Source organism: Clytia hemisphaerica, unplaced genomic scaffold (genome assembly GCF_902728285.1).
Source record: "Clytia hemisphaerica strain Z4C2 unplaced genomic scaffold, Clytia hemisphaerica genome assembly, whole genome shotgun sequence".
NCBI lineage: Eukaryota > Metazoa > Cnidaria > Hydrozoa > Leptothecata > Clytiidae > Clytia > Clytia hemisphaerica.
The window spans coordinates 1,519,528-1,544,225 of NW_027103289.1; the positions used below are offsets into that span (position 1 = coordinate 1,519,528).

At 35.7% G+C, this 24,698-nt stretch overlaps 3 protein-coding genes across 3 annotated transcripts in view; all 3 read right to left on the bottom strand.

The window, feature by feature from the left end:
* LOC136809868 (WASH complex subunit 4-like) overlaps positions 1–24,698 on the bottom strand; it is a 54,784-nt gene that overhangs the window by 1,526 nt on the left and 28,560 nt on the right. The window contains exons 22-34 of the mRNA XM_067066429.1: positions 8,534–8,650; positions 8,143–8,235; positions 7,846–7,921; positions 7,227–7,381; positions 6,578–6,652; positions 5,145–5,339; positions 4,651–4,695; positions 3,703–3,878; positions 2,746–2,832; positions 2,345–2,408; positions 1,979–2,062; positions 1,527–1,718; positions 94–186 (exon numbers count right to left, since the gene is read on the bottom strand). Of these exons, the coding sequence (XP_066922530.1) occupies positions 94–186; positions 1,527–1,718; positions 1,979–2,062; positions 2,345–2,408; positions 2,746–2,832; positions 3,703–3,878; positions 4,651–4,695; positions 5,145–5,339; positions 6,578–6,652; positions 7,227–7,381; positions 7,846–7,921; positions 8,143–8,235; positions 8,534–8,650 (1,452 nt within the window). The remainder of the gene's footprint in view (positions 1–93; positions 187–1,526; positions 1,719–1,978; positions 2,063–2,344; positions 2,409–2,745; positions 2,833–3,702; positions 3,879–4,650; positions 4,696–5,144; positions 5,340–6,577; positions 6,653–7,226; positions 7,382–7,845; positions 7,922–8,142; positions 8,236–8,533; positions 8,651–24,698) is intronic.
* LOC136809847 (synaptic vesicle 2-related protein-like) lies at positions 11,661–13,208 on the bottom strand. The gene has a single exon (XM_067066406.1). The coding sequence runs from the start codon at positions 13,165–13,167 to the stop codon at positions 11,791–11,793; it is 1,377 nt and encodes a 458-aa protein (XP_066922507.1). The 5' UTR covers positions 13,168–13,208; the 3' UTR covers positions 11,661–11,790.
* On the bottom strand, positions 17,041–18,561 carry LOC136809859 (synaptic vesicle 2-related protein-like). Its single transcript, XM_067066417.1, has one exon. The coding sequence runs from the start codon at positions 18,492–18,494 to the stop codon at positions 17,097–17,099; it is 1,398 nt and encodes a 465-aa protein (XP_066922518.1). The 5' UTR covers positions 18,495–18,561; the 3' UTR covers positions 17,041–17,096.

Below are 24,698 nucleotides of genomic sequence, written 5' to 3' on the forward strand. Positions count from 1 at the left end.
ACTGGATGCTAATGATAAGTGTGATGGTCTTGTTTTAGCTTTGGTAGAGCTTCTACAAATCCTAAAATTTGTTTGGTTTGATGGGGTACGTACTCTTTGATAGTTGGTGAGACGTTTGAGAGTTAGATTAGTGGTCTGTTGCAATTTTTCATCTTTTACTCCAGCTGCACTGGACACCGTTGCACTCTGAAAAAAAAACAACCGAAACAAGAGAAATGAGTCATTTATACAGGTCTTGTGAACAATCGTACATCATGGACAATCGTACATCATGGCTGGCATTGAAAAATGATGAACATGAATTGTGATGAAATATCATGTCATCTTGATACTTTTATGGACCTACCTGGCCAATCAACATAAAAAATAGTCAAACAAGCAACATGCTGAATGGACCTACCTGTCGATCAAAATCAGAAAAAAATAGGACAAATAGCAAGGGAATAAGAAAGTGTAGTGAGCAGCTTGAATAGATTACCGTGAGTATCAGAGCTCAAATTAGTCAAAAAAGTCTAAAAAAAACAAACATTAGGCACTTTTCTACCCAAATTACCATATACAAAAAATAAGAAAAAAAATACCAAGCCAATCTCGAGAAATGCTCATTTTCCCTAAATATGACAAAAGGGAATTTCTTTAAGAAAATCCGATTTACTTTATGCATAAAATCAGGAAAAACTAATGAAGCAATTTTGCACCAAGTCCAAAAAAACTTATTTTTAGGTAGTTTTTGGCCCAAACTTGCGAAAATCCGTATTTTACGACGAAAAAAAATTTTCCGAGAAAAATTACTTCAGCCACATTTTAGGGTGCCTTGCACTCTATCTTTCTGCCAAAAATCAGGAAAAACTAATGAAGCAATTTTGCACAAAGTCCAAAAAACCTTATTTTTAGGTAGTTTTTGGCCCAAATTTGCCCCCAAAATTTTTTTTTCAAAAATCGGGCTCCGTCACTTTTCAGGCATTGCTATTTTGTATCATTGTGCAAAAAAATAAAAATAAACTTATGAGCCAATCCCGAGAAAAGCTTGTAACAGACGAACGGACAACGGTCAAATTAAAGGACCTCCCGGTAGGTCCAAAAACCAGGAAAAAATACTTATTTTACACAAGTTTGTCCAGAAAGTCAGAAAAATTCAATGCGCCAATCACGAGGAAAGCTAGTGGGTTACTAACGAACGGACAACAGTTAATTTATAGGACTTCCACAGGTAGATCGAAAAACTTACCAGGAATTTTTTAGCTTGGGAATCTAGATGTATTTTCAAGACTTTTAACCAAACATTTACAACATACTGAATAACTAAGCTATATAATGAATGGAGGGGTGATATGAGTTGGGGAATGATCAAGATTCATTGCAACAAATAAAGTAAATCAAGCCGCTTACATATTCCATCAAAGTTCAAACTCAAAATATTGAAAAACACCCGAAGGCTTCAAAAGTTTTGGATGTTCTTATAAAAAAAACGTGTACCATGTCGTGGTAGAGAGTTAAAAGGAGTCCGTAAGAGATGCACGTAGTACCTTTTCTTTCTGATATTTTTCTCGAACAGATTGGAACCAGTGAAGCGAATCAAATTCTTTGTACTGGTCCAATAGTTTGAGAATGTAAGCCAAACCCATGACAAATCCATCGTCAGTGAAACTGGCTCCTATCTTGTTCTTCTTATTCACTTTCTCTTTGCAACTCATTGAAAACTCGATGAAATTTAATGTCTAGGAAAAAACAGTTGTTACTGTTATTTATCAAGAAAATAAAGATGGGTCAAATTCTAAACTCAAGGGCTAGAGAAGACGGAAAACCAGGTTAATAGTCTTACTTTCTTCACAGAAAAGAACTACTTAAACGGCTTCAATAGGAATTTTGTTAGATGTTTTCCCTAAAGCTAAGGTTGAACAATCCAGCCTCGAGGTTGAACCTACAACCCTGCAAACTTAAAAAGTGCAAACACAAACTCGCTAATGAATCCACTTACCAAAGGTGGCAGTATCATGAAGAAGTTCTTCAAATGCATATTCTTTTGATCACGAAATTCCGCTGAGAACACATCTACCAAAATCTAAAGTCAAAGAAAAAAGATAAGAAAAGTTTTTTACTACAGTTGACGCTCTCTAATTCGACGTTCTACAATTCGATACACTCCATTATTCGATAATATTGAAAGTCACCGTCAGAAACTCTCGAAACGACACTCTACTATTCGATACGGTCCCTTATTCGATGAAAACCCATTATATGAAATTTGCCGATTTTTTTTAGCTTTGTACCCTACTGGTACAGATATAAGAGCTCCGTACCTATGTTCCATATCGAGTTAAAAAGGATAATATAGTTATTTTACCTTGAAATACTCTGTTCCTTGAGCGAAATTTTTGGTTAAATTCAAAATGGCGGTGTCAACATTCCTTAAAAGAAAGAGTCAAAGTAAAATCTCAACCAAGCTTAAGAGCCAAAGTATATACCGTATTGCTTCGAGTAAACGCCCCACCTCGAATAAACGCCCCTCTTAAAATCCAAATAATTGGCAAACGCCTGGGCCTTTATTCAAAGTAATACGGTAGTGATACTTTTGGTTAAAACAGATTTGAAAAACACGCACCACCATTCTTTCATCAATACCTTATTGATAACACTGATTGCTTTGGATGTTGAGAAATCACACAATTATCAATTTTTTTTTCGACTTGACGAATATATACATATTAACATTACATCGTGGTAGTCGACTTTGAGAAAACTTACTTTGCAGCTTCTTTCGATTCAGTGGATAGATCAGCCTCAGAAACTAACTCCTCGAAATTGATGATGTCGTCCAGATCTGGCAAAAATCTATTAACAAAGATTTGAAAATATGACATCGATTGGTGCCCACAGCTCATCGCAAAAAAATTAGTGGGTAAAAGAGGACAATATTTTAATTTTAATTGAAACCAGAAATATTATATTAGTAGAAAAAAAATTCAACTTTGATCCACGGCCGTCATTATCATTCTGTTTCAATTTCATGGATGAAACCCTCTCGAATAAAACTATGTTCTAATTTCTACTACCGTAAATCCTCCAATAAGCGCCCCTCTCGAATAAGCGCCCCCCTTTTAGTTAAAATAATATCATAAGCGACCCGCTCGAATAAGCACCCCCTTCGAATAAGATATTGAGTAGATACTTGTGTCTTAAAAAGAAAGAAAGCCATCAAGAATAAAATTATATAAATTGTCAATTGGATTTTTCCAATTTTTCTTTTATTCATCTTTTTTTGAAAAATCAACCCTTTGAAACAGTTAAGTTTAAGCAGATTCCAAACTTGTTGATATACGAATTTCTGAAATAAAAAAATAAGCGCCCCGCTCGAATAAGCACCCCCCTTAGAGCCTGAAAAATTAAATAAGCGCCCGGGCGCTTATTCGAGGATTTACGGTATGATCAAATTGTTTTTTCCCTCCTTTTCGCAGGACTGAACAACTTTTCAAACCAAAGTTTTCCAGTAAAAACACACGCCCATCGCCGCCTTATAAAGATCTACGGTTGAGTCTCCATAACTCATACACACACACGGGGAGTCGAAATTCGTTCGAGTTAAATGAAATTTCGAGTTATGGAGATTGATTCATAAGGCAAGAAAACTTGTTCGAATTAAGGAGACATTCCATTAACAGAGGTTCGAATTCTGGAGGCTCCAGTGTGTAACAAAGATTTCACCTGACAGCGTTCCCGACAAAATGAATACCACCCGATCTGATCATGCGGATGTATCCCATTGCATTGCCGATTTGTGTGATCAAGTTACGGAACTGGTCCAAATAAGAATGACCGTCCGGCGTCAAACCCAGCTTCCGAATTCCTTTATTGAACTTCTCTGCACGGTCGAATGGATACTAAAATCGGGAAGAGAAGCAATTTCAAGATCTTACGGGCTGTTAGACAAGCATTTTGACTCTTTGTATCCATTGCATATGCCAAAAGGGTCAGGAAGATTGAAAGGGTTTCACCTTGATCTGATAGAGGGGACACATTAAACGTCAGGGCCTTTTTTTAGGCCTTTTTTACATAGTAACATCTATTTCAATTTGTGACTTTTTCGAATGTTTGGAGCCTAGGTTTTCAGGCTGTAAAGGTCTCCACTTGCACGCGCTTCGATCGCACTTTTTCGAGCAAAGCTTTTCACGCTATTGTTCAAAAGAAAACTGACAGCGGTTAAAAAAAGTTGAAATGTGTTCAACTTTTTTTTCAAAAGCGCGCTACATTTTTATGACGTAATTTTTTCAAACAAAAAGGCCAAAAAATGCGATCGCAGCGCGCGAGGAGACACGCCTTAATGCTAAACATTCGATCTTTTTACGAAATAATCGAATTTACGTCAAAATACTTCAAATGCTTCTCTCTTTTTAGTAAATCACAAGAGAAGGAATGAAAAATCATGTTTTTTGGTAAGACAATCACTACTTCCTTTTGGTTACTTTTTAAAAGTTTGCCCCATAAACGAAAGTATCCATGATACAGTCATGTTTCCCCTGTAGGATAATTTAAACTTTTAAAAATCATAAAAAAAATCCCCTGGACGGTTGGCATGACATAAAGAACTTTCATAGAAAGTTTCTTTATGGACGACACGACATGTGTTCGGAGAAAAGAAAACCTAAAACTAACCTTTTGATCCAGTGCTTCTTTCGAGTCCTTGAAAAATCTGATATCCTAAGATAGAGCGAATAAAAATGTTAGAAAAAATATTAATTATCCTTTAAAATCACTTAAACCGTGGCTTACGTACGGGTTCACCAGGGTATAATCTGCATTGATGCACTCATGGAAACAGACATTCTACGTCAGTCGTGCCAAGTAAATTTTCATTTCAAGCCAAGAGTTGTTGAAATCATTTAAAGGATTTTCTGATTCGTTATGAACTCTTCGTCCTTCTTATTCGAGGATGTTTAAACATAATGACGAAAACGTATTTTACTAGTTTAAATTGGTAAAATTTTTCAAAATGTTAAATGGAGGTTTACATAGAACACTATTAATGCTAAAAATAATACGAATAAGCCTGACATGATGTTCGTCGTTCAGAAATTGAGATAAGGTAAAAGTAGGCGATCTCATGTCTAAGCACTGGACCTTGTAAATTAGGAAAGTTAGTACAATACCTTTATAAGTCTAGCTTTAATGTGTTCGTCGTACAAGAATTGTGAAAAGATGAAGAATTTCTTGCGTAAGAATTGATAAGTGAAGTTGACGGTCGTGTTCATGATGCCACTACCGTGCGTCCGAATGGAGTTGGCAATATGGCGGATGTTGATAGTGTTCAAGTGTTTATTGTTCGATGCACGCTCTACGAAAATCTGAAACAAAAAGAGGTGAATATGTCAATTTAAAAAGCATTTGATAATTTTGACATATGATGATTTTATACGAAAGTCAATTTCATGAGTACAATATTAAAAATCTGAGATTCGTCATTTTAACACGTTCGCAGCCGACTTATACCCTTAGAAAAGGGGTCAAAATATATCTCCGTGAAATTCTGCGTCGTTTGATGTACAATTTGAAGGCATTTGAAGCAAAAATGAGGCCATAGAGCCTCAAACTTTTAATGGAATTCAGAGAGGTCGAATTTTCGATTTTTGAAATGTGTTTGGCAGTATGTTAACTCGTTGATGCTACCCTGAGTATCAGAAGTTAAGTTTTCAAAGAATATATTAACCTCTGAAGACCAATAATAGAAATTTTATCGCGCATGTGTCAATCTAATCACTGTAGAAAGAATCAAAGATGAAGAATAAATATTACCTTATTAATGTCTAGCAGACTGTATTAGTATTAGTATGCAGTTTACTATTTACAAATTCCCCAGAAACCTCCAAGTTTAATTGAAGTGAGTTTCTTTCGAAAGAAATATTTTACATTATCCCCAAATGTATAACAGTAATTACTAAACTATTAATTATGGAAATGTCACTTTAATTGAATCGAAATAATAGACAGACTTTATGTTATGATTCTCTATCACTGACTCTTTTAAAAAAGTATTGATGATATTTTTTAGTTGTGTTTTCAACGACGGGAATAAAAATATCAACTTTGAACTTCATCCTTCTTGGATCTTAGATGGTCGTCATGGTTCCTTTTGTCTGCGTTGATTGCGCGCTGAATAGAATCTCGATTGGTCGCCACAGCGTCGATATATGATTTCGACCTGTGCTTTTCACGGTACGTTGATGCACACTTCCAATGTGAAAGTATTTTTGATGATAGAGCCAATTAGGCTTTTCAAGAAGAACTTTCAAGACCCGAGCGCCACTCAACTAGGCTGCGCACATCCCCAGAATTTATTTTAATATAGGGGACACGTATCGCGTATGAAATTTCCGTCCGAGAGTTACCCCGAACCAAAGTTGCATGAATTAATAATTTGGTCGAGTGCAGCCTACCACTCTCCCAGTGTCGTTTGAGTATCAAGAAAGTTTTGTGATTCCTACTTTTGCGGTATGGCAGGGCCAATTAAGATAGCTATCAGAGAACAGTTGATCAATTTTTGATTAAAAAAAAAACAAAAAAAAAAGTCATCAAAAGCTTTTACCTGGTTGTTAAGATTGTAGGAATATTTGGCGACGAACACATGGATGTTTCTCATGATACCAAGGACGTCTAATCCCTGTTCAAAGCGAAAGAAAAATCTAAGAAATTGAGTTGTTTAAACTTAGTTGTTTAGCAAACGGCATATTATTCACCATTGGCGATTTAACGGTCGAAATGAATCATGGGTAATAAGGACTAGTTGCGCCACAATAACAACTTTTCTCTGGTTAGACACACAATTATCCAAAATTTTAGACCAACAGAAAGCGCGGTGGTCCTGATTACCCATAATTTCTTCAAACATGAAATGGCTGATACTTTCATTTGAGTTTATTGTTGAGTAGGAGCGCATGACCCGCTTAACAACCTCAAAAGGATACTTATAAAAGCTAAAAAAAGTCTTAGAATTAAAGGAGCTACAATTCCCCATGCAAATATCTTGAGACAGAAGAATTCTAAACATTTTTGAAAGATAAAAATCCGTCCCCCGGACCCCAATATCAGTGTCGAGTCCGGAAATGGCCGAGAACTCAACGCTGACAGTGGGGGAAAGGGGGACAATGTGAAGTGTCGAAGATATAAATTTCGGGATTGTAGTATCACGGCTATCCACACTTTTCCTGAGGTATAAAACTGTAACATTTATGAACCTGTTCGAGAGTTTGACTCGGCAAATGTGCTTCCATCATGTCTAAGCCATATTTTTGCGACGCCAAATTTCGCATTTCAGTGTAAGTTTTCCAATCGTGAAGAGCGACAGTGTTATTGTTGTAAAACGTCTGGTCCAAGTAATGAGTCACGTACCCTGTTGGTTGAAAACACAGATATCTTGTTTTAAACACTACTTTAACCAGCTAAATTTTTGTGAGATTTAATTTCACATTTTCGTGAATTTTCTCCGTTCGCAAAATAAATCTTGCGAAACTTTATCCCATTAAAGTAGATGAAGCTATCCCTGCTGGCAAGGAGAAATTATGCGCCACCTTTAAATGACGTCAAAGTTTTGCTTACGAAAGCCGACAAATTTTGACGTCACTACTAAAGCTAAACTCAGCATTTCCTTCGTCTCTGAATATACCCGACTAGGGAAATTTCAGAATTCATTGCTGTAACGATAACGCCACGATAAGTACAGAGGAGTCTTTCCTTAGCTCCTTATCAAATATAAGTCTCAGGTCGCTCTTCATTTGATTGTTTTTACATCTTAGGTTTGGTCCAAAATTGAGCGAACCGTTCTTACAAAATGTTCTCATAAATAAAACACAATACCTTTTATGTCAATAAGATCATCGAAAAATTTGATCGGTCGAATATTCAACAGCTGCGACAAATCACGAAGTCCAACCTGTTGCAAAAGACGGGATTATGTTATAGACGTCGTTTTATATTAATATATAGTCTCTGATAAGACCAACTTCAGGACAAATATTTTTTTTCTACAGTTTTTACACCTAGACTGTTTTCAAAGCTAGTTATGAATTCGTTCTATTCTCTCGGTAGAAAATGTGACTGAAAAATCTCTTTAGAGTAAAATTTACCGCAATGCAAAATAAAAATAGTATGTACCTTAAATGGGTTTCGGTCATCTAATTGTAGGTGGCGGTGAATACTCAACCGTAGGTCAGTTTCGATATCTTTGCATAATGGTGTAAGCAGGTTCTAAAATAAGGGAAATCGCAAGAAAAAGGTTAGTGGACCAGGTCCCTAGCAGCGATTAACTCTCAAGGAAATCCCATAACCCAGGGCAATACTACTTTGGGGCTGAATCCAGAATTTTTTCTTAAATGCGATACCTTGTGGACGAAAAAAAAGTACCCTGCACATTCCCTGTACCACTTTTAGACTAATTACTCCTCCCCTCCTAAACCTAGGTTCGAAGCTTTGCACACATATTGAATTCGGCCAAAATGTACGGTATAAAATCAAATTAATTTAAGAACAAAATATTTAGACATACATCTTTGGTAATCTGCATGATTTCTTCTTTGAAGTCATTGGTCATTTGGTCACTGTCTTCTTCGTGCTTTGCATTCTTCAATTGAGGTACACAATCTCTCAGGGCACCAAACATGTACTAAGAAAAAGATTAGGTTTTATCGCACTGAAGAAATAATTTATGATAATTTACCTTTGGTACAGATTTTTCATTTTTGAGAAAGATTAGGTTTTATCGCACTGAAGAAATAATTTATGATAATTTACCTTTGGTACAGATTTTTCTTTTTGGTCCTATAGAACAACCAGAAAAGACCCCCGATTCAATAGAAAAGTTCTTGAACCTTTTGACAACCTTCGAATTTTTTTATGATGACATCAATTTTTAGCACTAGATCTCAAGAAAAATTTGATTTAAATGTTGAAAATTGTCGAGTCAGCAGTTATTTAGCATATTTATCCCCTTGAAAATTAGTTATCTCGTGATCTCTCTTCAAAACTCCAAACTTTTATCACAAACCATACATTTTTTGGATACTACCTTCATCTTCTAAAATTTTTGGAATAATTTTTTCTCAAAAGTTATAGTGCTCTGAATTATCTTTTCAACGGTAGACAGCTTTTTAGATTTGAAGCATTGGTTGGCAAATGGCAAGAAAAACAAACATTAGTGCACACTTAAAAGAGAATGAACTTTAAGCAGCAAGGGCCATCCAGTTGTGTGTTTATTTTTTTCTGAGAAATGTTCCCAGTAAAAAGCTGACGTCATTGGGAAACGCCCAAAACGTTAACTTTTAGCCTTAAAAAGGCTATTTCTCAGCATCAGGTGGTCGAAACTTAACAAATGACCTAATTTTTTGACACTTTTTTCTTTATAAGAACATCCCAAATTTTTGAAGCCTTAGGATGTTCCTAATTTTTGAGCTTTAATCTTAACATGTTCTTATTTTCACCCTTTTGTGAGCATTTTTGTCCATTTTGTTAAGAAATTGGCTTTTTTAGAGTCTATAAAGCCTTAAAATGTTCTTAACTATGTTCTAACTGATATAGTTTTATCTTATAAAAAAACGTGTATATACTTTTGGCAATGAGACCGTTTGTAGCTTTAAAGATTTGATTTTCAGACTTTAAGAGAGGCAAATTCATATTCAAGATTTGCTCTGATCGAATTTCCGAATTTCGGACTCTGGTCTGTTTCAGTGGTTTCAAGTTGGTAAAGAAGAGCTTTTTCCAAAAAAAACAAACTGAATACGCTCTTTTCTTAAAAACTCATAGCTGGAAAAATTAAATAGCTATGACCAAGAATTTATTATAGACACTGGATAACCAACGAGCTATATTTTTATTGATTTCTCATGTTCGAGCCTTGTCCGCAGTAATGACATTATTGTTCACTCTCCTTCCTTCATTAAACGATTTTTCGTAACATTTTAATCATTTTTTTCATCTTAAAACAGTTCGTGTTCAGACCAAGGTTTAAAGTAATTAAGTTTACATGTTTCTTTTATATTCCTTTTGTATTCAAGTGCACGCTCCTCATAAGTTAAACACAGTTTAAAAAGGAATCACCATCTGGTTTAAAAAAAAAGTTTTTACGATATTATCACAGTTTTCTGAATAGACGAAATCAGAATTCGCAAGTGAAAAGCATGCTCCTTTTGTAAATTATGAAAGGAGAACGTGAAATTTATGACTTAGTGACGCTCGGAGCGCCTCTAGCAATTTAGGCAGTTAATGGGCTTTTAATGAGAATATCATGGATCGAAGTATGGAGATTCCCATACTCCGCAACAAAACTGTTTGCGATCTCCTCTATCTAAAAGCCTCACTCAAACATTCAAAAGGGGATTCCTTTTTCCTCTCTTATGTAATCTATCTAAAAGATGAAATAGCAATTAAGTCGTTCCATTTCTTAATTCCCATATGAACTTAGTACTACTCAAGCCTTAAACTTAAACTTTCATGTCTGAACACGACCACAGTCATTTCAATTCCCAAATGAAAATTAAGTTTTCCTTAGAGAGGCGAACGCGTCAAAATAATCGCTAATTACGTGTCGTTATGACGTTTCAAGTTGCAAGAAAGATACGAAAACATGCTATGTATGAAAAATTGAATGTTGACACCAGAAATTTTCAAAATTTAACCTCAATAAAACCACCGATCCACCACGAGCCTCCAAAATATTTTCATACCACGGTAAAGCCAAAACTCAAGTCTCATATATGTCGATCTTAGCTCTCCTCAGAAAGATGTTAGAGAGATATTGCCAACTTAAAATTCTGTGACATTTTTGTTTGATTTTTCTTATCTGATGATGTTTTTGTCACAACAGATTTAATACATGTATCCGTTAAATATTTTAGCACTTGTTTTCAAATTTTTGGCGAGTAAAAGTACAAAAAGATAAAGATAGAGGACTTTTTAGAAAAGAGATTATCAATCATTTTTCAAAATCAGAGAACTTCGAGCCGCCATGACAGTTGTCCTTTGCGGACAAAGCTAAATCCGCGATTGTTTTCTTTTTAAAACAAAAGAAAGACAATACTTCACTCTCTACCGTTTTATACGTTGTTTTTCCAGTGTCTATAATAAATTCATGCTATGACTACTTTTTTCCTCGGTACATGTTGTCTTTTATAAGGAACTTTAATTTGGCCCCGAGCCTAAGTTCCTTATTTTTCCAGAGAATTTCAGCCTCAAAGTTCCTTATTTATTTAGCTGCTATGATTGGATTTGCCGAGTATGTAACTTAGGTATAAGTATAACAATGGACTACAGTACAGAAATAGACATTATTGAATGTTGTTTCGTCAATATTTTGTCATTTTCTTTTCTTTGTAAATGTGAGCGAGTTCAAGTTTAACTCTTTGTTTCTCATCTTATTTTCTTATTCTCAGCCTGAGCAGTTCCTTAACAATTCCTTATTTTTAGGACCATTTTCAGTCTCAATTTTCTTATAAAAAAACGTGTAGAGGTTCTGTCATTTGATAATATTAAAAGACTGAAAGTTTCATAAGCCCTGGTCGATTTTTCGAATGATAAACGTGTCTGAGTTGTATAAAACAAATACACCACGGGTTAAAACAGGGTTAGTTAAAAGGACTTTTGGTAGAGCATGATAGAAAATCAAAACTCTTTTTGACACGTTATATAAATTGTTAACTTTAGTATTTCAAAAAATAAATTTTTTTGTAAATTCTATTCTATTCTAATTATAGTAACAGTCAGTGTAGTACAATAACAGTCCGAAATTTCTGGCCAATCAACTTTAAATCTTTATTCTTGCTCCAGTTTCTTCTTATAAGTCTCTTCCAAAGGCAAAACACAAATCATCGATAACGCCGTCAAACCAATCAAAAACCACATTACTCCAAGATAAGATTCATAAATTAAAAATTGAAATAAAAAAGGTATGAACACTTGTGATATTTTACCAACACTGGATATCATCCCAGTGGCCGAACTGCGTACCACTGTTGGATAAGCCTCCACAGTAAGCAGGTAACCATAAGTGCCAAATATTGTGGCAGTGCTATTAAGGATGAGTAGCGAAGCAATACTTAGCCAGTCTGGTATACAAAATAATTGTAAGATATAACAAATCAGGTTTAATGCGAATCCAACTTGCATGAACAATTTTCGTCCGTATAATCCTAACCGGTACATTATCAGGGATCCTGGGACCATACTTAGAGATATAAGGAACGATTGTAAATGTGCTGAGTCAGGTAAAATATCCGTGCAGTTATTTGTTGAGTTTGTGGCGATTGTAGCTGAAAGATATTGTTTATGATGCACTGGTTTACAAACTGGATTCTGCAATCTGTAGGTTAACAAGAAACTCGAGCCGTAGAAACAAGTCATCGCTCCAATCCATATGATCAAAAACAAACATGTCGTTATAGGGTATGTCTTTAAGACGTATCTGTAACTAGCTTTATTTTTAGATTCTCTGCACTGTAGATCCAGGTTGGACGGTATTTGGACGTCATTTGTACGTGCAAAACGATGTAAAATCTCCATGAGTTTCTTCTCCTTATTTGTGGTTTGTAAATAGCGGAAAGACTCTGGAACTATCTTCAATAATAGAGCGAAAAATAAACCTGGCGTGCATAGGATGAGCGTCAGTACACGCCAGCCGTACCGATTCAAAACAAGATATGAAATCAGGTAAGCGTACATCATGCCAAATATAAAACACAATGCAAGAGCTAGAGAATCCTTAGAGCGATGTTTCACTTTGACATATTCGGCGGTGAGAGTGGTAGTAATCAGGTAAGTTGCTGTAACACCTATTCCCACGAAAAGTCTTGTTAGACTGAAAAACGTTGCAGATTGACTTGAAGCGTTCAAGAAAGCAAAATACAACATAAGTAATACTGCGAATACCAAGCTTGCTTTTCGACCACGTTTATCACTCATGTAACCAAAATATAATGCACCAATGTTGAGTCCAAGGAAATAGGCAGCTCCTGTTAAAGCGGCTTCAAAGTTGGTCAATCCGAATTGGCATTGTATGTAAGGTGCAACATTGGAGATTAACACTTGGTGAGCACCTGGTACAAACCATTGCAGTGAAAGAGCGATAACGACTTGTATAGTAAATTTATTTGACTTTGAATTTTCTAAAACATCCTCGAAAGTCAAAGCCATTTTCTTTCTGTTTGAAAACCACCACGTTCTCCTCAACACATCACTCTCTTATTATAAATGCAGTTTGTCATGCATGATCTATTTCATCTATGATATTAAATTAAATTTTTTTGATTTATAGAAGTGTATTTCTCAGGTCTATTGACCTCTATGAAACAATCTTACATCTTTACAATTTATAGATCTTATCATATCATATAAACTAATCTTATCATTCCATTCGTTTGTCAATTCTAGTTTGAATTTCCCTACGGACGGTGCATTTAGAACATTGGTTGCCAAACCGTTCCAAGTATCAATGCTCCTATAGTAAAGTGAATTCGTTTGGTATCCTCTAATGTCGTCTTCAGCGAAATTCCTCTTTAATTCGAGATTGTGCTTACGGTGAGGTCGATTTCAAAGAACGAGTTTCTGACATTGGGAAGATTTATCGTAGACATTAAGATGTTTATATACTTCCACCATGTCCCCGATTTTACGCCGGATCTTGAGGCTGGGTAGGTTCATGACTCGTAAACGTTCTTCATATGAATGGTTTCTATAACCACCGACAAGTCTTGTGGCCCTACGTTGGACACTTTCAATTACATCAGAGTGTTTGATCAGCCGTGGAGACCAAACAGCTCGCGCGTACTCAAGGTGAGGTCTCACAAATGCAATGAAAAGTGTGCGGAGCATCTCGGGAGAAAGGAAGTCGAAGCTTCTGTTAATCAATCCAACGATCAAGTTAGCCTTCTTGATCTTGGTGTAGATGTGTTCTTCGAAATTCAATTCACTATCAATAATCACTCCAAGATCCTTCTCTTGATCAACATGTTCTAGGACAGAGCCAGCGATCTCATAAGGATGTGCATCTTGAATGTTCCAGAATTTCCCTAGTGTCAACACGTGGCACTTGTCAGGATGGAATTTCAACAACCAGTCACCAGACCACTTTTCCATTGCCTCGATATCGTGCTGAAGTCTAATTGCATCTTCAGCGTTATTTATTTCTTCAACAAGCTTTGTGTCATCGGCAAAGAGGAAAATTTCTGAGTTGGTAACTTCAGCTAGATCATTGATGTAAATAACGAAAAGGAGTGGACTTAAGACACTTCCTTGTGGTACACCACTTGGCACCTGGCATTTCTTAGATAACTTTCCATTGACCTTCATATATTGGTAACGATCGGACAAAAATTCTTTCATCCAACCAAGTACCCTTCCTCTGATACCATACGCCTCGAGTTTTCTAAGTAATCTGCGATGTGGAACGGTGTCAAATGCCTTTGCGAAGTCGAAATAGATTACGTCAACAACCTTATCATTGGATATCGAGTCCGCTCATTTGTCTAAGTAGTGAAGTAGTTGTGTCACTGTCGATCGCTTACCCATGAACCCATGTTGTTTTGTTGATAGCAATTTCTCATTCGTGAGGTGTTCCATTATTTGTTTCTTTAGGATTCTTTCCATTACTCTACACGCAACTGATGTTAAACTGATAGCATATTTACCCCATTGAAATAATTAATCATCTCGTGATCTCTCTTCAAAACTCCAAACTTTTATAGCAAACCATACAATTTTTGGATACTACCTTCATCTTCTAAAATTTTTGGAATAATTTTTTCTCAAATATTATAGTGCTCTGAATGATCTTTTCAAAGATAGACATTTTTTTGAATTTGAAGCATTGGCTTAAAAAATGGCAAGAAAAACAAACATTAGTGCACACTTAAAAGAGAATACACTTTAAGCAGCAAGGGCCATCCAGTTGTGTGTTTATTTTTTTCTGAGAAATGTTCCCAGTTAAAAGCTGACGTCATTGGGAAACACCCAAAACGTCAACTTTTAGCCTTAAAAAGGCTATTTCTCAGCATCAGGTGGTCGAAACAAATGACCTAATTTTTTGACATTTTTTTCTTTATAAGAACATCCAAAATTTTTGAAGCCTTAGGATGTTCTTAACTTTTTGAGCTTTAATCTTAACATGTTCTTATTTTCACCATTTTGTGAGAATTTTTGTCCATTTTCTTAAGAAATTGGCCATTTTAGAGTCTTTAAAGCCTTAAAATGTTCTTAACTATGTTCTAACTGATATAGTTTTATCTATGAGACAGTTGGTAGCTTTAAAGATTTGATTTTCAGACTTCAAGAGAGGCAAATTCATATTCAAGATTTGCTCTGATCGAATTTCCGAATTTTCGACTCTGGTCTGTTTCAGTGGTTTCAAGTTGGTAAAGAAGAGCTGTTTCCAAAAAAACAAACTGAATACGCTCTTTTCTTAAAAAACTCATAGCTGGAAAAATTAAATAGCTATGACACCTTTTTTCCTCGGTACATGTTGTCTTCTATAAGGAACTTTAATTTGGCCCCAAGCCTGAGTTTTTTTCCAGAGAATTTCAGCCTCAAAGTTCCTTATTTATTTAGCTGCTATGATTGGATTTGCCGAGTATGTAACTTAGGTATAAGTATAACAATGGACTACAGTACAGAAATAGACATTATTGAATGTTGTTTCGTCAATATTTTGTCATCTTTTTCTTTAGTTTCCAACAGTGGTACGCAGTTCGGCCACTGGTATGATATCTAGTGTTGGTAAAATATCACAAGTGTTCATACCTTTTCTAGCAAAAAAGTATACTACAACAAGTCTCTTACTCGAACACATAAAGAAATACGGCCACTTAAAGTTCAAAATTCTGTCAGACTCCGTACGGTTTAGGCAAAATGTGACGTCAATCGTACTCTATCTAACAGAATTTCAAACTTTAGATGGCCGTATTTCTTCGTGCGTTCGAGTAAGAGACTTGTTGTAGTATACTTTTTTGCTCAGAATTTCATGCCCTTTCCGATGGTCTCATTCATTTTTTTCAAATTCGACTTAAAAAAACGTCAATTTTTACCCATTTTTTACCCTTACAGTTTTGTCTGTAAACGTCAGTCTTTTAGTCATAAAAACTTTTGCCGGGCCTAATTCGCGGGCCCCCTCTCAAAAAAGTCTTAAAAACCTTCCTACTTTCGAACTAACCACATGCGGTTGCGTCGCATAAAAGATGTTACGGATCCTAAGGATTGGTCCCCTACTATTAGGCTTTTGTAAATGTGAGCAAGTTCAAGCTTAACTCTCTGTTTCTCATCTTATTTACTTATTCTCAGTGTAAGCAGTTCCTTAACAATTCCTTATTTTCAGTGTCCCTTATAAAAAAAGGTGTAGAGGTTATATCATTCAGTGCCGTAGCAACTGGGGGGGGGGTGGCAAGGGGGGCTATGCTGCCCCAATAATTTTTTCAAAAATGGTTATTTTGTAAAATGCAAGTTTTTCTTTTTTAATTTGTCATAATTGTCTTTATGTGCATGTTTTGAGTGTATTTTTAAGCAATCTAGAGCTCAAATTTTTTAAATCCCCCCCCTCGGGCCAAACCATGGTTGGCCCTGGCGGTGTCACTAAACTTCAGCTCCCCCTAATATGAAAATGTTTCCTACGGCACTGGTCATTTGATAATATTAAAAGACTGAAAGTTTCATAAGCCCAGATTTTCCGAAGGAGAATTGTGCCTCAGTTGTATGGGACAAGCTGGAGTTTTTACAAGCTCTTATGTGATTTGGTTGGTCGTTAAGATGTAATAAAAATAATCTCGTTCTTTTTCTAAAGAACGCGTCATCTCTATCACTTCAAATAACCAATTATTGAAGTATCTTATAAAAATTCCAGCTCATCCCGGGAAGTTGTATAGAACAAATACACAACGGGTTAAAGCAGGGTTGGTTAAAAGGAATTTTGGTAGAGCATGATAGAAAATTAAAACTCTTTTTGACATGTGATATTGTTAACTTTATTATTTCAATTTTTTTTTTTTTTTGAAATTCTATTCTATTCTATTCTATTCTAGCTATAACAGTGAAGTATTGTAACAGTCCGAAGTTTTTGGCCAGTCAACTTTAAATCTTTATTCTTGCTCCAGTTTCTTCTTATAAGTCTCTTCCAAAGGCAAAACACAAATCATCGATAATGCTGTCAAACCAATCAAAAACCACATTACTCCAAGATACGATTCATAAATTAAAAATTGAAATAAAAAAGGTATGAACACTTGTGATATTTTACCAACACTAGATATCATCCCAGTGGCCGAACTGCGTACCACTGTTGGATAAGCCTCCACAGTAAGCAGGTAACCATAAGTGCCAAATATTGTTGCAATGCTATTAACGATGAGAAGCGAAGCGATACTTAGCCAGTCTGGTATACAAAATAATTGTAAGATATAACAAATCAGGTTTAATGCGAATCCAACTTGCATGAACAATTTTCGTCCGTATAATCCTAACCGGTACATTATCAGGGATCCGGGGACCATACTTAGAGATATAAGGAACGATTGTAAATGTGCTGAGTCAGGTAAAATATCCGTGCAGTTATTTGTTGAGTTTGTGGTGATTGTAGCTGAAAGATATTGTTTATGATGCACTGGTTTACAAACTGGATTCTGCAATCTGTAGGTTAACAAGAAACTCGAGCCGTAGAAACAAGTCATCGCTCCAATCCATATGATAAAAAACGAACATGTTGTTATAGGGTATGTCTTTAAGACGTATCTGTAACTAGCTTTATTTTTAGATTCTCTGCACTGTAGATCCAGTTTGGACGGTATTTGGACGTCATTTGTACGTGCAAAACGATGTAAAATCTCCATGAGTTTTCTCTCGTTATTTGTGGTTTGTAAATAGCGGAAAGACTCTGGAACTATCTTCAATAGAAGAGCGATAAATAAACCTGGCGTACATAGGATGAGCGTCAGTACGCGCCAGCCGTACCGATTCAAAACAAGATATGAAATCAGGTAAGCGTACATCATGCCAAATATAAAACACAATGCAAGAGCTAGAGAATCCTTAGAGCGATGTTTCACTTTGACAAATTCGGCGGTGAGAGTGGTACTAATCAGGTAAGTTGCTGTAACACCTATTCCCACGAAAAGTCTTGTTAGACTGAAAAACGTTGCAGATTGACTTGAAGCGTTCAAGAAAGCAAAATACAACATAAGTAATACTGCGAATACCAAGCTTGCTTTTCGACCACGTTTATCACTCATGTAACCAAAATATAATGCACCAATGTTGAGTCCAAGGAAATAGGCAGCTCCTGTTAAAGCGGCTTCAAAGTTGGTCAATCCGAATTGGCATTGTATGTAAGGTGCAACATTGGAGATTAACACTTGGTGAGCACCTGGTACAAACCATTGCAGTGAAAGAGCGATAACGATTTGTATAGTAAATTTATTTGACTTTGAATTCTCTAAAATATCCTCGAAAGTCAAAGCCATTTTTTTCTGTTTGAAAACCATCACGTTCTCCTCAACACATCTCTCTCTTATTATAAATGCAGTTTGTCATGTATGATCTATTTCATCTATGATATCAAATTAAATTTTTTTAATTTATAGAAGTGTATTTCTCAGGTCTATTGACCTCTATGAAACAATCTTACATCTTTACAATTTATAGATCTTATCATATAAACTAATCTTATTATTCCATTGGTTTGTCAATTCTAGTTTGAATTTCCCTACGGACGGTGCATTTAGAACATTGGTTGCCAAACCGTTCCAAGTATCAATGCTCCTATAGTAAAGTGAATTCGTTTGGTATCCTCTAATGCCGTCTTCAGCGAAATTCCTCTTTAATTCGAGATTGTGCTTACGGTGAGGTCGATTTCGAAGAACGAGTTTCTGACATTGGGAAGATTTATCGTAGACATTAAGATGTTTATATACTTCCACCATGTCCCCGATTTTACGCCGGATCTTGAGGCTGGGTAGGTTCATGACTTGTAAACGTTCTTCATATGAATGGTTTCTATAACCACCGACAAGTCTTGTGGCCCTACGTTGGACACTTTCAATTGCATCAGAGTGTTTGATCAGCCGTGGAGACCAAACAGCTCGCACGTACTCAAAGTGAGGTCTCACAAATGCAATGAAAAGTGTGCGGAGCATCTCGGGAGAAAGGAAGTCGAAGCTTCTGTTAATCAATCCAACGATCGAGTTAGCCTTCTTGATCTTGGTGTAGATGTGTTCTTCGAAATTCAATTCACTATCAATAATCACTCCAAGATCCCTCTCTTGGTCAACATGTTCTAGGACAGAGCCAGCGATCTCATAAGGATGTGCATGTTGAATGTTCCAGAATTTCCCTAGTGTCAACACGTGAGGATGGAATTTCAACAACCAGTCACCAGACCACTTTTGCATTGCCTCGATATCGTGCTGAAGTCTAATTGCATCTTCAGCGTTATTTATTTCTTCAACAAGCTTTGTGTCATCGGCAAAGAGGAACATTTCTGAGTTGGTAACTTCAGCTAGATCATTGATGTAAATAACGAAAAGGAGTGGACTTAAGACACTTCCTTGTGGTACACCACTTTGCACCTGGCATTTCTTAGATAACTTTCCATTGACCTTCACATATTGGTAACGATCGGACAAAAATTCTTTCATCCAACCAAGTACCCTTCCTCTGATACCATACGCTTCGAGTTTTCTAAGTAATCTGCGATGTGGAACGGTGTCAAATGCCTTTGCGAAGTCAAAATAGATTACGTCAACAACCTTATCATTGGATATCGAGTCCGCACATTTGTCTAAGTAGTGAAGTAGTTGTGTCACATGAACCCATGTTGTTTTGTTGATAGCAATTTCTCATTCGTGAGGTGTTCCATTATTTGTTTCTTTAGGATTCTTTCCATTACTCTACACGCAACTGATGTTAAACTGATAGCATATTTACCACCTTGAAATAAATAATTATCTCGTGATCTCTCTTCTAAACTCCAAACTTTTATAGCAAACCATACAATTTTTGGATACTACCTTCATCTTTTAAAATTTTTGGAATAATTCTTTCTCAAATATTATAGTGCTCTGAATGAGCTTTTCAAAGGTAGACATTTTTTTGAATTTGAAGCATTGGCTTAAAAAATGGCAAGAAAAACAAACATTAGTGCACACTTAAAAGAGAATGAACTTTAAGCAGCAAGGGCCATCCTGTTGTGTGTTTATTTTTTTCTGAGAAAAGTTCCCAGTAAAAAGCTGACGTCATTGGGAAACGCCCAAAACGTCAACTTTTAGCCTTAAAAAGGCTATTTCTCAGCATCAGGTGGTCGAAACTTAACAAATGACCTAATTTTTTGACATTTTTTTCTTTATAAGAACATCCAAAATTTTTGAAGCCTTAGGATGTTCTTAACTTTTTGAGCTTTAATCTTAACATGTTCTTATTTTCACCATTTTGTGAGCATTTTTGTCCATTTTGTTAAGAAATTGGCCATTTTAGAGTCTATAAAGCCTTAAAATGTTCTTAACTATGTTCTAACTGATATAGTTTTATCTTATAAAAAAACGTGTATATACTTTTGGCAATGAGACCGTTGGTAGCTTTAAAGATTTGATTTTCAGACTTCAAGAGAGGCTCTGATCTGTTTCAGTGGTTTCAAGTTGGTAAAGAAGAGCTGTTTCCCAAAAAACAAACTGAATACGCTCTTTTCTTAAAAAACTCATAGCTGGAAAAATTAAATAGCTATGACACCTTTTTTCCTCGGTACATGTTGTCTTCTATAAGGAACTTTAATTTGGCCCCAAGCCTGAGTTCCTTATTTTTCCAGAGAATTTCAGCCTCAAAGTTCCTTATTTATTTAGCTGCTCTGATTGGATTTGCCGAGTATGTAACTTAGGTATAAGTATAACAATGGACTACAGTACAGAAATAGACATTATTGAATGTTGTTTCGTCAATATTTTGTCATCTTTTTCTTTAGTTTCCAACAGTGGTACGCAGTTCGGCCACTGGGATAATATCTAGTGTTGGTAAAATATCACAAGTGTTCATACCTTTTCTAGCAAAAAAGTATACTACAACAAGTCTCTTACTCGAACACATAAAGAAATATGGCCACTTAAAGTTCAAGATTCTGTCAGGCTCCGTACGGTTTAGGCAAAATTTGACTTCAATCATACTCTATCTAACAGAATTTCAAACTTTAGATGGCCGTATTTCTTCGTGCGTTCGAGTAAGAGACTTGTTGTAGTATACTTTTTTGCTCAATGGTCTCATTAATTTTTTTTCAAATTCGACTTAAAAAAACGTCAATTTTTACCCATTTTTTACCCTTACAGTTTTGTCTGTAAACGTCAGTCTTTTAGTCATAAAAACTTTTGCCGGGCCTAATTCGCGGGCCCCCTCTCAAAAAAGTCTTAAAAACCTTCCTACTTTCGAGCTAACTACATGCTGTTGCGTCGCATAAAAGATGTTACGGATCCTAAGGATTGGTCCCCTACTATTAGGCTTTTGTAAATGTGAGCAAGTTCAAGCTTAACTCTCTGTTTCTCATCTTATTTACTTATTCTCAGTGTAAGCAGTTCCTTAACAATTCCTTATTTTCAGTGTAAGCAGTTCCTTAACAATTCCTTATTTTCAGTGTCCCTTATAAAAAAAGGTGTAGAGGTTATATCATTCAGTGCCGTAGCAACTGGGGGGGGGGGGCAAGGGGGGCTATGCCCCCCAATAATTTTTTCAAAAATGGTTATTTTGCAAAATGCAAGTTTTTCTTTTTTAATTTGTCATAATTGTCTTTATGTGCATGTTTTGAGTGTATTTTTAAGCAATCTAGAGCTCAAATATTTTAAATCCCCCCCCTCGGGCCAAACCATGGTTGGCCCTCGCGGTGTCACTAAACTTCAGCTCCCCCTAATATGAAAATGTTTCCTACGGCACTGGTCATTTGATAATATTAAAAGACTGAAAGTTTCATAAGCCCAGATTTTCCGAAGGAGAATTGTGCCTAAGTTGTATGGGACAAGCTGGAGTTTTTACAAGCTCTTATGTGATTTGGTTGGTCGTTAAGATGTAATAAAAATAATCTCGTTCTTTTTCTAAAGAACGCGTCATCTCTATCACTTCAAATAACCAATTAGTGAAGTATCTTATAAAAACTTCAGCTCATCCCGGGAAGTTCTATAGAACAAATACACCACGGGTTAAAGCAGGGTTGGTTAAAAGGACTTTTGGTAGAGCATGATAGAAAATCAAAACTCTTTTTGACACGTGATATTGTTAACTTTATTATTTCAAAAAAAATTTTTTTTGGAAATTCTATTCTATTCTATTCTATTCTATTCTATTCTAGTTATAACAGTGAAGTAGTGTAACAGTCCGAAGTTTTTGACCAGTCAACTTTAAATCTTTATTCTTGCTCCAGTTTCTTCTTATAAGTCTCTTCCAAAGGCAAAACACAAATCATCGATAATGCTGTCAAACCAATCAAAAACCACATTACACCAAGATACGATTCATAAATTAAAAATTGAAATAAAAAAGGTATGAACACTTGTGATATTTTACCAACACTAGATATCATCCCAGTGGCCGAACTGCGTACCACTGTTGGATAAGCCTCCACAGTAAGCAGTAACCATAGTGCCAAATATTGTTGCAATGCTATTAACGATGAGAAGCGAAGCAATACTTAGCCAGTCTGGTATACAAAATAATTGTAAGATATAACAAATCAGGTTTAACGCGAATCCAGCTTGCATGAACAATTTTCGTCCGTATAATCCTAACCGGTACATTATCAGGGATCCTGGGACCATAGTTAGAGATATAAGGAACGATTGTAAATGTGCTGAGTCAGGTAAAATATCCGTGCAGTTATTTGTTGAGTTTGTGGCGATTGTAGCTGAAAGATATTGTTTATGATGCACTGGTTTACAAACCGGATTCTGCAATCTGTAGGTTAACAAGAAACTCGAGCCGTAGAAGCAAGTCATCGCTCCAATCCATATGATCAAAAACAAACATGTTGTTATAGGGTATGTCTTTAAGACGTATCTGTAACTAGCTTTATTTTTAGATTCTCTGCACTGTAGATCCAGTTTGGACGGTATTTGGACGTCATTTGTACGTGCAAAACGATGTAAAATCTCCATGAGTTTCTTCTCGTTATTTGTGGTTTGTAAATAGCGGAAAGACTCTGGAACTATCTTCAATAGAAGAGCGATAAATAAACCTGGCGTGCATAGAATGAGTGTCAGTACACGCCAGCCGTACCGATTCAAAACAAGATATGAGATCAGGTAAGCGTACATCATGCCAAATATAAAACACAATGCAAAAGCTAGAGAGTCTTTAGAGCGATGTTTCACTTTGACATACTCGGAGGTGAGAGTGGTAGTAGTCAGGTAAGTTGCTGTACCACCTATTCCCAAGAACAGTCTTGTTAGACTGAAAAACGTTGCAGATTGACTTGAAGCGTTCAAGAAAGCAAAATACAACATAAGTAATACTGCGAATACCAAGCTTGCTTTTCGACCACGTTTATCACTCATGTAACCAAAATATAATGCACCAATGTTGAGTCCAAGGAAATAGGCAGCTCCTGTTAAAGCGGCTTCAAAGTTGGTCAATCCGAATTGGCATTGTATGTAAGGTGCAACATTGGAGATTAACACTTGGTGAGCACCTGGTACAAACCATTGCAGTGAAAGAGCGATAACGACTTGTATGGTAAATTTATTTGACTTTGAATTCTCTAAAACATCCTCGAAAGTCAAAGCCATTTTCTTTCTGTTTGAAAACCATCACGTTCTCCTCAACACATCTCTCTCTTATTATAAATGCAGTTTGTCATGGATCATTTATTTCATCTATGATATCAAATTAAATCATATTTGAATTATCTTTAATGAACCTTTTCATAAATTACGTCACGAACATCTCTTACATCGTGTTCAAACAATTTCCATGGTGATATCCTTCGAGACATTAAATAATTTTCTTTTATGAATTGAAATTAAAGTCTGTACCCAGATATAATTGACAGTGGAAACAAAAATGCCATTAACTTTGATATTCAAATATAATTTCAAATTTTTTTTTGCTTGTTTTAGAGAATCAAAAGCGCTATATTTCATTGTGTTTTTGGCTGAAAACTTTGCGATTTCTAGCGGTTAAATTTGCGATTGCAAAAATTGAGCTTTTTTTCTACTTATGCTACAATGTTTATTTTTACACCAGTGGTATTTCAACCTTGGGTTAGGAAGGTTGTGAAATTTCAAGGCAAACGAAAAGTCCTTCGGAAGATACAGGAACCAAAATATCCCTTGCAAGCACTTTTCTGTGAAATATCTCCTAATTTTTACTAAAAACCGGGTGTAAAAACCTCACTTTTTAAAGTTATTTTTTCTTATAAATAATTTTCTAATTTTTCTTTATTTTTGGCATGCGGCGTAAGCGCTCGCTTCGATGTACTTAATTTTCTTATTATTTGATTGGTAATTTATCACGTGACTTATTTTTATTGGCTAATTTTTCACTTATAACGGCCTCGTGTTTAGAAGGTCGCTCTCTTATTTCAATATTTTATAGAAGATAAGGTGCATCATGAAATTTATTGAAGATATTGTTTGAAGTGACTATCCTGATTTTCCTGAAAGGAATAAACATAAATTTCCGTTTTTACACCAGGTTCATATTATCTTTTTTGAACAGTGCAA

Coding starts and splice junctions, on each gene's coding strand:
- LOC136809847 (XM_067066406.1), bottom strand. CDS start 13,167: ATGGCTTTGACTTTCGAGGATGTTTTAGAAAATTCAAAGTCAAATAAA.
- LOC136809859 (XM_067066417.1), bottom strand. CDS start 18,494: ATGGTTTTCAAACAGAAAAAAATGGCTTTGACTTTCGAGGATATTTTA.